This window comes from Terrapene carolina, unplaced genomic scaffold (genome assembly GCF_002925995.2).
Source record: "Terrapene carolina triunguis isolate 2854851 unplaced genomic scaffold, T_m_triunguis-2.0 Scaffold53, whole genome shotgun sequence".
Lineage (NCBI taxonomy): Eukaryota > Metazoa > Chordata > Testudines > Emydidae > Terrapene > Terrapene triunguis.
Window position 1 is genome coordinate 13126244 of NW_020664404.1, and position 12687 is coordinate 13138930.

The window sequence follows — 12687 nt, forward strand, 5'->3', positions numbered from 1 at the left end:
CCACAAAGCCTTCCCCCAGAGGACCCAATGCAGCATCCTCCATTAGGACCTTCTGGAGCCCTGAAGTCTTTGCTCCATGCTCTCCTGGCTGTCTGAGAACCAGGGAATGCTGGGAAGGCCCCATATCAGGCTGAAGTGCTCAGAGCAGCCATACAGATTCCCCCCCTCTCTCCCCCCCTCCCAATTTAATTTCTCCCAAAGCCAGGTAAAGAAGGTGGCCATATATACTCAAGAGTACTTGAAATCCAAAGGAGCAGCCTTTTCACTGGGTCGCAACTTGTGCAATGCCAATAGTAGCTGTGTCTGTACCCGTCCCCTCCCTCCTGCCCCACCTCTCTGCTCACAAGGAATTAGAGAGCACACAAGCCGCCCAGAGAGACGCCTCCCACCGGAGCTGGTATAAACTGCAAGGCTGTATCAAAACCTCTTGGTTAAAGTCTTTAATAATTACAAGAATTCCAGATTCATTACAGAAGAGCTTAGAACAATAATATTTCTCCGTACAAAGGCAAAATAAACTTTTCAAGTAATAGCATCCTGGCTCTGGAGTTTGAAATGCCTGTGAGTGGGAGGGAAGGGCTCCTGCTCCTGGGTGTCTGCCACAGCATGAAGGCACCTTTCCCCCGGAGGAACTGCTCCAGGTGGCGAGCGGGTGGGGAATCTGGACTCAGCCTTCAGTGCCCGCAGCTAAGAGGGTGAATTGCTGAACGCGGGTAATGTGGAGTTCAATGAAGTGCAAGGTCTGGCACAAGGAGAAGCCAATTAACGATGTGGCTTCGTGTAAAAAAACAAAAAACAAAAAAACAAAAATGCACTATTCCCTTCCGCAGCCCAAGCTAAGCGGCCCAGGTTTATCTCCATGCTAACCACAGCTGGGGTTTCCAATACAAGGCAGGGCTGGGGTTTCTAAGAACTGAAAGTGTCACTGGAAAAAGTATGTTCAAAGACACACAAAACCACTGGCCGAACTGTCCTTGCTGAGCCTCTGCAAGGAACCTCCCCCGGAACAAGGACAAGGACACCTCTTATTCTGCTTTGGAAGGGAGCTTCCTTTGGCCTTCCACTGGAGAGAAAGAATCTACAGAGCTCCTCCCTGCAGATCTCCTCAGCCACACCGTGTGGATGTACCAGGTGCGTTTAAGGCACTCAAGGAGTTCATTCGAGGAAGCAGAGCACCTCGCCAGGGTGGAGGAGAGACAGGGGCTCACCAGCCCCTGCACTCCATGCTCTAGACCAAGGGCTGCAATCAGAGTGCATGGCAGGAGCAACGAGGAGCGGATTCAGAGACAGGGATGGGAAAAGATTGAAGCAGGCTTGGAGCGCAGCTGGAATGTACATTGCAAAGCAGGATCGGAGCTGGCTCAGTATTCCCTACTCTCTCCATGCAAGGCACACAGCAGGGAACCAACTCAGCTATGACAAAGGCCTCCCCGACTCAGGGGTGGGGTGTGGGTTATTCACACGTCCGACAAACGCCTCTGGCGATTGCTGGGAAAGGCGCTTTGCCCCTCCCCACACGGGCAGAGTCCCAGCTCTGTCACTGGCAGTGTCCTAAGCCCTCTGTTTAAAATACAGATCACAGTGGCTCTCCAGCACGTCGCTATGACACACTCACGCACCAATATGGTGATCCGAGTGCTTCACAAGCTGTGCCCAAGTCCAGAAGGGCCCCTCAGATCCAGAACCCAGCACCAGATGCCAACAGAGGGATTTACATGGGGGTTGAGGAGTGAGAAGGCAGAAAAGGCCATTTATACAATGACAACATATTCCCAAAAGGCAGCAAACATTGTCATTAGTATTATTATTATTACTGTTTAATACAACCCCATATAAAACTGAAGCAGCAGCAATTTTTATTGAGGGACCTAAACTGAAATAGGTTTAGAACATAATTTAAAAAAATAAAAACAGCAAAAGTAGTAAAATATATGAACTTTTTTTTTTTATAGCAACTGATCTCTACCAGCCACTAGTAACTTACTACCAAACTGGTATATCTCTGGTAACAACCCTTTTAAAAAGACATGTAAATATATATTCATATTTATACATATTTGTAGCTATGTACACAAGATTTCTTTTTGTTTGTTTGTTTTTAGCACTGGTATATTTGGCTGCTTCCTCCACTATCAGTACTGAGCCGGGGTATATGCTGCGTCTGGCCAGTTCCAACGTACCATGTGTTTGGTCAGCAAAGCAAATTAGTATTGGAATTAATAAGCCATTGGCCAGTCTTCAAACCATCTCACATAGCAATAACCACCCAGCTAGGGTTCCCGCAGCATCCAAGACAGAGATGCTTCTAATGCATTACGATTTCCCAGCCTGCACTTCTTCACTGCTGGTGGAGCTGCACTCAGTACTGGCATTAGCTTATGGAGCTGTCGAAGTTTGGATTGCGTGGGTTTGCAAGTATAAAAGAACACAAGGATAGCCCAGGTTTCCATGTCCTCCTCCTTGGGAATGTCAGTCTGTCAATCCCTTGCAAAGAAGGGAATGCACATTATTGACTGGTTCCAGGAGAAGGAGCCCGCAGCTGGTTCTCTGTTTGGCCACTGGCCAAAGAGTGGGGTTCAGTTTTAGTCCACTGGAACTATTCAAGCACAGATTTCATGGAAGGGAAATAAAAAACAAACCTTTGAGGTGCAGACAGTTCACAGCTAAGGTGGCTGGTGAAGCTGGCATGAGACATCGGTGGATTTGGTGATGGGAGATGTGTCTTAGAAATCCTTTAGGCAATAACTAAAAGTGATGGATGGCTGCACAGACAGCTTCCTGGCAGCAGCCTGGATAGCAGAGACGCATGCAAACACACACGCACACACACAGAGTTGTCAGTCTGTTGCATGGAAGTCCCAGCCTCAGCGTCGTTTAAGTCCACCGTTGGCGTGCTGATGCGGGTACTTGGGAAGACAAGGTTCGTCTGGAAGGGGATCATGGGAAAAAACTGAGTCCTCCCCCGAGGAACAGGTGGAGCTGCGGGTGTCTGGGAAACTGGGAGAATACTGGTCCAGCGGCATGGAAAGATCCAGGTATTCCTGGAGGGGACAAAATCCCAGGGACACAGCTCAGACCAAGAATCCGGAACCCAGGTTAGAAGAGGCCATGCAGTGAGCACACTACACTAAAGAAACAAGCAGAGCCGCGCCAGGAACCTCAGTTCCCCCACACGCGAGGGAACCTTTGCCCTAGTGGGCAGGGGAGGCATGGGCATGGAACTCCCAACGATACCCACAGGCACCAGCAACCACTCTGCATGGAGCCAACAACTCCAGCTCGCTCACTTCTGGACAGAGGGTGCCAAGTGGGGGCAAATGATGCAGAGACTCTGAATTTGAAAGTCTCCCCATAAAGATGGCTACGGGAGAGTTTTATTCTGGAACAGGCATAGAATCATAGCACTGGAAGGGACCTCGTGAGGTCATCTAGTCCAGTCCCCTGCACTCATGGCAGGACTAAGGATTATCTAGACCATCCCTGACAGGTGTTTGTCTAACTTGCTCTTTATTCCAGTGCTTGACCACCCTGACAGTTAGGAACTTTTTCCTAATGTCCAACCTAAACCTCCCTTGCTGCAATTTAAGCACATTGCTTCTTGTCCTATCCTCAGGGGTTAAGAAGAACAATTTTTCTCCCTCCTCCTTGTAACAACCTTTTATGTACTTGAAAACTGTTATCATGTCCCCTCTCAGTCTTCTCTTCTCCAGACTAAACAAACCCAATTTTTTCAATCTTCCCTCATAGGTCATGTTTTCTAGACCTTTAATAATTTTTGTTGCTCTTCTCTGGACTTTCTCCGGTTTGTCTACATCTTTCCTGAAATGTGGTGCCCAGAACTGGACACAATACTCCAGTTCAGGCCTAATCAGCACGGAGTAGAGGGGAATAATTACTTCTTGTGTCTTGCTTACAACACTCCTGTTAATACATCCCAGAATGATGTTTGGTTTTTTTGCAACAGTGTTACACTGTTGACTCATATTTAGCTTGTGGTCCACTATGACCCCCAGATCCCTTTCCGCAGTACTCCTTCCTAGGCAGTCATTTCCCATTTTGTATGTGTGCAATTGATTGTTCCTTCCTAAATGGAGTACTTTGCATTTGTCCTTATTGAATTTTATCCTATTTACTTCAGACCATTTCTCCAGTTTGTCCAGATCATTTTGAATTATAATCCTATCCTCCAAAGAATTTGCAACGCCTTCCAGTTTGGTATCATCCACAAACTTTAGAAGTGTACTCTCTATGCCATTATCTAAATCACTGATGAAAATATTGAACAGAACCGGACCCAGACCTGATCCGTGCAGGACCCCACTTGATATGCTATTCCAGCATGACTGTGAACCACTGATAACTACTCTCTGGGAATGGTTTTCCAACCAGTTTTGCACCCACTGTATAGTAGCTCCATCTGGGTTGCATTTCCCTAGTTTGTTTAGGAGAAGGTAATGTGAGACAGTATCAAAAGCTTTACTAAAGTCAAGATATACCATATCTACTGCTTCCCCCCTATCCACAAGGCTTGTTACCCTGTCAAAGAAATCTATCAGGTTGGTTTGACACAATTTGTTCTTGACAAATCCATGCTGACTGTTACTTATCACCTTATTATCTTCTAGGCGTTTGCAAATTGATTGCTTAATTATTTGCTCCATGTCTTACCTGGTTGGAGGTCATGGCCACGATCCTATCCAAGTCTTCTACCAGCTGCTTAAAGGTGGGTCTCTGGGATGGGACTGCGTGCCAGCAATCTCGCATCATCATGTATCTGGAAACAGAGGAGTAGGAGGAGACTGAACAAGCGTCCTGGGGACAATTCCTAGCTGGCTAGTTTATCTGCTAGAGCCCAGGACACAGGACCTGGCCAGCAGCAGCTCCAAACCTGAGTGAAACGGAGCAGGGTGCAACCAGCCCACCACAAAGCTACAGCCCTCGGGGCTTCTGGCTCCTCACACAGATCAAAATGGAGGGCAGCACATGGGGAGCTGCTGTATCCTTGGGGGTATGCGTTGGTGGGAGGGACTCTGTGGGCCACCCAGGCTGCAGTGAGCCAGCGGGCCGCACCTTGGGCCAGGACAGAATCAGAGAAGATGTTATTTTTCAGGATTAGCGTTAATCCTTTTCATTAAAAGAAGATGAACCCCCCACCCCAGGCTGGGTACCCTGCGAAGGACACTGTGGCTTGTTCTAAGAGGAGGATATAACTAAAGACTAAGTTAGTCCCTGCTTTGGGGTCAAGCTGGGATTCTCTCTTGGAAGATGTTGATTATTGCAAACAGATTTAGCTGAGATTTCTGCAGGGCTGGGAACTGCTGGGAAAATAACTCGGAACATCTGCCATTGCCCACAACGTGCCCCTGCCACTCAGCTCTCGGCGGTGCTGCTTGCACTGCTGAGGAGGCTGACTTTTAATATGGTCTCTGCCAATCTCCGCAATAAAACCCTTAGCTGTTTTGCTGAGCTCTGGCTTTGCTGCAGCCCCAGGATCCTGCGCCGGAGGAAGGGACATAAAACAAATGGGTGAAAGTCCAGCAAGGAGCAGTATAGAAAGGACACAGATTAGGAAGAGGAGCTGGAACAAGCCGGGCAGGGGCAGGGCCAAGGAGAGAGCTCCGTCCCCAGATCCATCAACAAACATTGAACAGAGGATGGAAAGAGCCGAAGTGGCAGCAGGAGAAATGTAGGTTTTATAGGAGGAAGTAAAGCAGCGATCTGTGAACAGGCTGGGAATGGCACAGGCTGCCAGACGAGGGGAAGGAATGGCCATCGCTGGAGACGCTTGTAGCTGAGACGAGAAGTCAGGGAGGGGACTTCCGCCATCAGCACGTTCCTGGAGGCTCATCTTCTAACTCTGAGTTCTGGAAAAGATTCCCCTCCTCTCCTCATTTTTCCAAGGCTGTTTATTTTAAGGACGTGTCCAGCTAACGAACCACCAGCCGATGTGACTAGCAATAAGGATGCTGGGCCGAAAGCTGCTTCCGCGCTGGGGCAGCCAGGGGAACCAAGTTAATCTAAATCAAAACCCTGTAGCAGCCCAGAGCCTCTCCTTCCTCAGAACCACACAGCTCAGAGTTCTGGTCTGAATCAAGAACCCAAGGCTTGCCAGTGGGCTCTAAGGGCTTGTTTACACATGGGGAGTTAGTCCCAATTAACTCCATGTGTAGATGCCCTTATTCTGGAATAATAATATTCCAAATTAGCTTAATCCACTTCCCCAGCTTTAAATTCACACCCTACTTTATTCTGGATTAACTGTCATGTGCTGACAATCCCTAAATCAATTTCACCTGACACTCATCTGTCAGTGAGGGTGCTGGCACAAAGCAGGGGGAGGGGACAGGTCACATCAGTCAGGACTCTGCATCTCCTTCCCCACCCCAGCTTTGCTCCCTGGCAGACAGCTGCACTTACAGCTCATTGGTGCAGTTGCTGGGCTTGTCCATTCTGTGGCCTTCTTTCAACAACTTGAAGAGCTCCTCAACGGGCACCCCGGGGTACGGCGAGCCACCCAGCGTGAAGATCTCCCACAGCAGCACGCCGAAGGACCACCTGCTCCAGAAACAAAAACACAGTATCAAAAAGGCACAGCTCCCACCACAACACCGCCTTGCAACCCATCCCTCTGCCTGACACACAGCTCCTCTGGGCAGCTGCAGACACAGAGAGGGGAGAACGCCTGTGCCGCCAGTGTGCATCACTAGCTCACAAGAACAACACCAGTGCTACCCACTGAGAACACAACACCCTGGGTCCATCTGGCGCAGCGGAAGTAAGTCACAGTCCTAGTGCACTACGCCTTGCCCCTTGTTAGGACACCAAGGCCACGGTTTGCCTAAGTGATTAGTGATTTTGGGTGTCCAACTTGACGTATCTTAAAGGGGCCTGTTTTTCAGAAAACGCTGAGCACCCATGCTGTGAAAATCAGGCCCCTGCAAGATGTCTCAGGCTGGGCATCCAAAAATCGCTGGGCTCTTGTGAAAAACCTTCGCCCAAGTGCCAAATTCAGCTTCCAGTTCCACTAGTGCAAGCGGGCCGGCTTCGACAGCCTCACAGGAGGCAGCTGAGAGCAGAATGTAGCCTCCAAATGTTCGGCGTCAGAAGGCATCGGACAGGAGAGAGTTTAAAAGCTTTCGATGACTTAAAAGACCTTCGCAGGAAAGTGAAGAGCTGGGATTAGCAGCTCTAATTCAGTGGCATTTGGAAGACAAACAAGCCCTGCTCATGACAATTATTGTTTCATTCGATTAAGATGAATCACATCTGGGGCTTTTCACCTTTGGGAAAATACTCAACACAAAGGAGGCTTATGGAGAGGCTGCTTGGCAGACCGATGGCTAAATATGAAGGGGAGACATGCAGACAGGGTCCCACCACGATGTGATACAGCAGGTGTGCTGGGAGAGCAATGTGGATGGGTCAGCGATATGGCGCTTCCTTCGGAGTCCAGCTGCACATCTGTGTTTGCAGTGGAGAACGCTCAGCACATTGGAAAGAGGCGGGTGTTATCCATGAGAGAGGGGAGAGGAAAAACAGTTCCCTGGAACAGTGATTTTGGTACAGACCCTCCCACAACCCAGATGGCCCTAATCTAGTCTATCATTTGAATTGTGCCTAGGCACGCATAGCCATGCAAGGACCATGCTGCGACACAGAGACCTCCTCATGGCTGGCAGGAGCAGTGGGGTACTCACACGTCGCTCTGATGGGTGTATATTCGGTCGAACAAGGCCTCCGGTGCCATCCACTTCACTGGTAAGCGACCCTGGAATGCAGGAAAGCCCCCACCTGAATTCAGCCTCCAGAGGAAAAGCAGGCATGATGCAGTTACAGAGGGGAGGCTAACATACCTTCCACAGACACCCAGCCTCGGTACATGGCGCCCTGGGCAATGCCAGCAAGGGCATCATGACACCGACGCTGGGCAAGTCTCTTTGGCAAAGAGGGACCTTCGTCCTGGGTAAAAGGGACAGACGATGTCTAGTGCTCCATCCCCGAGGGCTTTACAGACGATCACCCACCACCAAAATGCAGCCTCCCCCGGGGGGAAAATGGCAGCTGTCTAACATCTTTCTCCTAACTAGTTAGTGCCGCCACTCTTGTGAGAAAGGCCAGGGAGCGTTCCATGATCACACGTGTTCGGGACCTTGGCACCAGGAGGAGAAACTCGGGGCCTTCTCTCTCCCAGCCCCGAGACTTCATCCGCCTTGGGAACATAGAACGGCCTTCTCATTGCCATGGCAACTGAGTGGTGTGGGAGGCAGAGGGCGAGGAGAGAGGGCAGACTGGGGGGAGAACAAAGGGAGCAGAGGGCACGCTGCCCACCAGGCAGACGTCATTCTGCTGTTACAGTACCGAGGAGAATCTCTCTCTATGTATATGGCAGCCCATGCTCAGAGAGCTCGGGACTCCGGTACAGACACCACCCTAGAAAGTCTCCAGCCAAGCTATAAATATTGGCAGCAGCCTCAGGAAAAACCTGCTAGCTCTAAAGCGGAGCTTCAGCACGTTCCCCTTCCCCCACTGCACCACTCACATTAGTCGTCTTCTTGTAGTAATCTATGTGGTGGATGTCCCGGGCCAGGCCGAAGTCTGCGATCTTCATCACGTTGTCTTCCGTCACCAGGACGTTCCTGGCAGCCAGGTCTCTGTGGATGCACTGAAGAGAATGGAGATCCCCTTAGGCCGGGGGGTTCCTCTGCCGCATTGGCTGGCGTGTTAGCAAAGACACTGAACTACCCGCCAGCCTTCAAAGGGCCACAGCCACGATCCCAGAGCACAAACCACGGTCAGCAAGGGGGGAGCCAGGTGCCAAGCCCTAATCCCTTCCTGGCCAAGGCAAGGTGGGAATCTCTAGAGCCCCTTTCTCTTACTGCTGATGTACGTGCAGCGGGCGGGGCTCCTCCAGCATTGTTAGAGTGATCTTTCAAGCATTATAAACGTGTCCTGATTCCAGAGAGAACGCAGGTAACAGGGGTTTCATTTCAGTAATTACCTCCTTCGCTCCAGCCTCACTTCCACTCCAGCTAGGGGTGTGCGGAGAAGGACTCAGTGCCATTGTATTGCTTGGCTTTTAATTTTCAACATGCTGGGGAAAGAGGCCAGATCCGCAGCCCTGAACAGCTAAGATTGCTGCTTGTCCGCAGAGCCCGGACAGATGGTACGGTGGCATTCACAGGCCCCAGGCAAGGTCCTCGGCTCTGTTCGGGGACAGGGCTCTAGAGGGAGAAGGAGTTCGGTCTTCACGGCTCCCTCGGCCTTTCAGTGGCAAAGGGGCCAGTTAGTGACAGCTGCAGGGGTGGGTTTGGGGATCCTGGGATCGAGAGCCCCAAACTCATTTGACTCAGACCAGCCAAGCACCACCTGAATTTTCAGTCACAGTGGCTGTTTTCATCACTTCGGGTGGATTCAGACTAGGAACCCAGGGCCTCCATTGACTGGGTCAGGCCCATAGAGGTGCCCGATCACCACTCCTCTGCGCTCCCCAGGCCCTGAGAGGGACGGGGGTTCTGCGAGTGCTCCCCCAGGGATGGAGCTCGCAACCACTGCTCACCTTTTTGGATGCCAGGTATTCCATCCCCCTGGCCACCTGGTACGCGCAGGACACCAGGTCCTTAAAGGAGAGCTGCTCCTCAGGGAGGTGGGTCGGGTTGTAGCAGTATTCCATGCCGGGGGGCCGCCGGGCCTGCAGGTACTCCCGCAGGTTGCCTTTGGACGCATACTCCACGATCACATAGAGTGGACCTAAGGCAAACAGGAGGGGACAAAGCCGAGCGTCTCAGGCTTTGGGCTTGGATGCACAGGACACATGGCTGTATGGGCATTTAAGCTGTGTATTGTGCACATGCACAAGCCCTTCAGAACCCCATGACTGCGAAGTGTCTGTCTGAGGGGCGCCTGTGGGCTTGGGCAGGGGTTTCAAACAGGGGAACCCTGCAGCAGCTGACCCACAGCAAGGAATCAAGGTCTCTGCTCAGAACAGAGTTCAGGCATCTTGCGTGCGTATGTACACACTCCCATGTCCCCAGCACACTCTCACATACATACACATACCACTTCTTTGGCAAATCAGAAGCTGCTCCTCTGACGTGTGAGGGGAAGAACTGGCCCTGCTCCTGCTCTGTGGTGAGCCAGCCGCACTCCAAGCCAGAAAATCACATAACAAAAACAAACCCAGGCCCACATACAGGCTGGGTGTGACGTGACTCATCCAACCCCAGGGCTCTGTGAACAGCTCCGGCAATGTGAAAAAAAACCACCCTGCTCCACTCTTCCCCACTGCCGATATCAAGTGAGCTGTGTGCGTGCGCATATGCACAACTGTGCCTGCATAAATACCTCACATAGGCTTTCAGGCACGGTGTGCCTTCCGTTCCTTCAGGCCCAAACACAGAGAGACTCTAGAAATGGCCAGACAACTCTGACCCCACTAGCGTTTGCCAGGAGAGGTGCCTCCTTGCCAGCCACACACTCCCCCTGGTCTTCATATGAAGAGTCATACTGGGTCAGACCAAAGGTCCATCTAGCCCAGTAGTCTGTCTTCCAATAGTGGCCAATGCCAGGTGCCCCAGAGGGAATGAACAGAACACGTAATCATCAAGTGATCCATCCCCTGCCGCCCATTCCCAGCTTCTGGCAAACAGGCTAGGGACACCATCCCTGCCATTCACTGGGCACTGGCCCATTCAGACAGCTCTGGGATGGCCAACCATTTTCAAAACTCATCTGGATTAAAGTCCCTGTATCTTTCCACCTCTACAACCTCACCCTGGAGGCCCACGCTACCCCCAGCATTCTTGCTGTCCTAGCAGAGAAGCAGTTTGCTGGAGTTTCAGCCATGCACAGAGAACTTACCATCCTGAGTGCAGGCTCCCAGGAGGTTGATGATGTTCTTGTGCTTGCCAATCATTTTCATCATCTCCATCTCAGATATCAGGTCAGATAAATCCTTCTCCGTAGCATCAGCTTAAAGCACAAAGAAAGGCACAGGTCATGTTTGTTCAGGCTGGGTTAAGCTAAAGCGACCCCTAGAACTAAGTGTGCAGCAGCATCCGTTAGGTAGCTTTAGATTTACAGAATTGGTTTTCTCTGTCCTCCTCCTTGGCAGAGATGCAGAGCACTCGCACAGTGTACGTACAGGCATATCTCGCGGTAGCCCCATCAGAACGATTTCACCTCCGAAGTGCTGCAGTATTCACAGCTAAACCAGCATTCTCAGGTTCATCTCCCTTTCCAGGACTGGGAGGGTTAGGGTAGTTGGGTATTTCTCCCCAGCCACCTCCCAGGTGGAGTGACAGAGACTGAGCTCAAGTGAGAAAGGCGCTCAGATAGCAGTGACAAGCATGGCATAGATTAACGAGGTAGATCAGATAGAGTGAAATCTGTACAAGAGACTTTCCTTACAGGCATTCTCCGGCCTTAAGGGACCACCCACAGCATCCCCATACACGCAGTATAATTCTTCTCTACCTTTATTTGCAGGCCCCTTCCACGAAGCAACCAGTTTTTATTGCCCTTTTTGTCACTCAAAACCAGGGCCGGCTCCAGGCACCAGCTTGGCAAGCAGGTGCTTGGGGCGGCCACTCCAGAGAGGGGAAGCACGTCCAGCTATTCGGCGGCAATTCGGCGGACAGTCCCTCACTCCCACTCGGAGCGAAGGACCTCCCGCCGAATTGCCGCCGCAGATCGCGGCTTTTTTTTTTTTTTGGCTGCTTGGGGTGGCAAAAACCCTGGAGCCGGCCCTGCTCAAAACAGAGATTGCTGGAGAAGCTATTACATTGTGCAGGGTGATTCCATCAGAGCAGCCGCTGGGGAGCGCCCAGCTCTCCCTGGGCAGCATGTGCTGCTGCAGGGCTGAACTGCAGAGGGTCTGGATAAGCGAATGCTGGCTCGAGGGGAGAGCAAACTGGGCATGAAAGGCTATTCCTTGGCTGTACAAGGAAGGTGCTGTGCAGCCTTTGGCCATGGCTACGCTCCGGGCCTCAAGCTATCGCTCTGGGACAGCCGCTGGGAATGCAGAGTCAGAAGCTCGTCTTGAAAAAAACCCAACCAATAAACCTAACGATAAACTTGCTCAGTTGGGGCCCAATCCAACAACTCCCATTGGTTTCAGTGGGAGAGAGACGAGGCCCTTTTGGAACACAGGGCTGGACCAGGCCAGGCCTCCAGCAAACATGCACAGTCCGCCTATCTCCCCGCCCCAAGGTACATTTCCCAAAGTCAGCAGGATTGATGCTAGCCTGAACTGAGACCGACTCAGAGAGGCAGCTGCAAAGCTGGGAAAAACCCTGCGGTGCCTATAGCCGCTACTTACACTTCAGCATCTTGACTGCCACTTTAGTCACTCGGTTTGGCTTGTCCTTGTCCAGGCCAATGGCTTCAGCGAGAACCACCTGCCCAAAGCAGCCTTCACCCAGAGGCTTACCCAGGATGAGCCTAGATGAAAGGAGAGAAGAAGGTAAAACAGAGGAGGAAGGATGCAGCTCGTGTCTGCAGAGAGAGATACACTCACACAGAACAGGACACAAGAGGTAACTCTGCAGAAAGAACGCAACTCCTGTCTGCAGGCAGACAGACACAGAGGGTATCTTGCCATTTCTGTGGCCACTTGCTTATGACGGCATCGCTCCCCAACTAGCAACATTCAGCATAAAGTCTCCCCTGCCTGTTCCCCTTTGGATCACA

General features: G+C 51.3%; 1 protein-coding gene across 5 annotated transcripts in view; it reads right to left on the bottom strand.

Annotated features, from left to right (window-relative positions):
* Positions 1-425: 425 nt before the first annotated feature.
* Positions 426-12687, bottom strand: part of FGFR1 (fibroblast growth factor receptor 1) — a 73993-nt gene continuing 61731 nt past the window's right edge. For all 5 annotated transcript variants that reach the window (XM_024207150.2, XM_024207149.2, XM_024207148.2 and 2 more), the window contains 8 exons: positions 12317-12438; positions 10858-10968; positions 9557-9747; positions 8540-8662; positions 7698-7768; positions 6418-6555; positions 4669-4774; positions 426-3041 (listed from right to left, as the gene is read on the bottom strand). In XM_024207150.2, the coding sequence (XP_024062918.1) occupies positions 2865-3041; positions 4669-4774; positions 6418-6555; positions 7698-7768; positions 8540-8662; positions 9557-9747; positions 10858-10968; positions 12317-12438 (1039 nt within the window). In that variant the 3' untranslated portion in view covers positions 426-2864. The remainder of the gene's footprint in view (positions 3042-4668; positions 4775-6417; positions 6556-7697; positions 7769-8539; positions 8663-9556; positions 9748-10857; positions 10969-12316; positions 12439-12687) is intronic.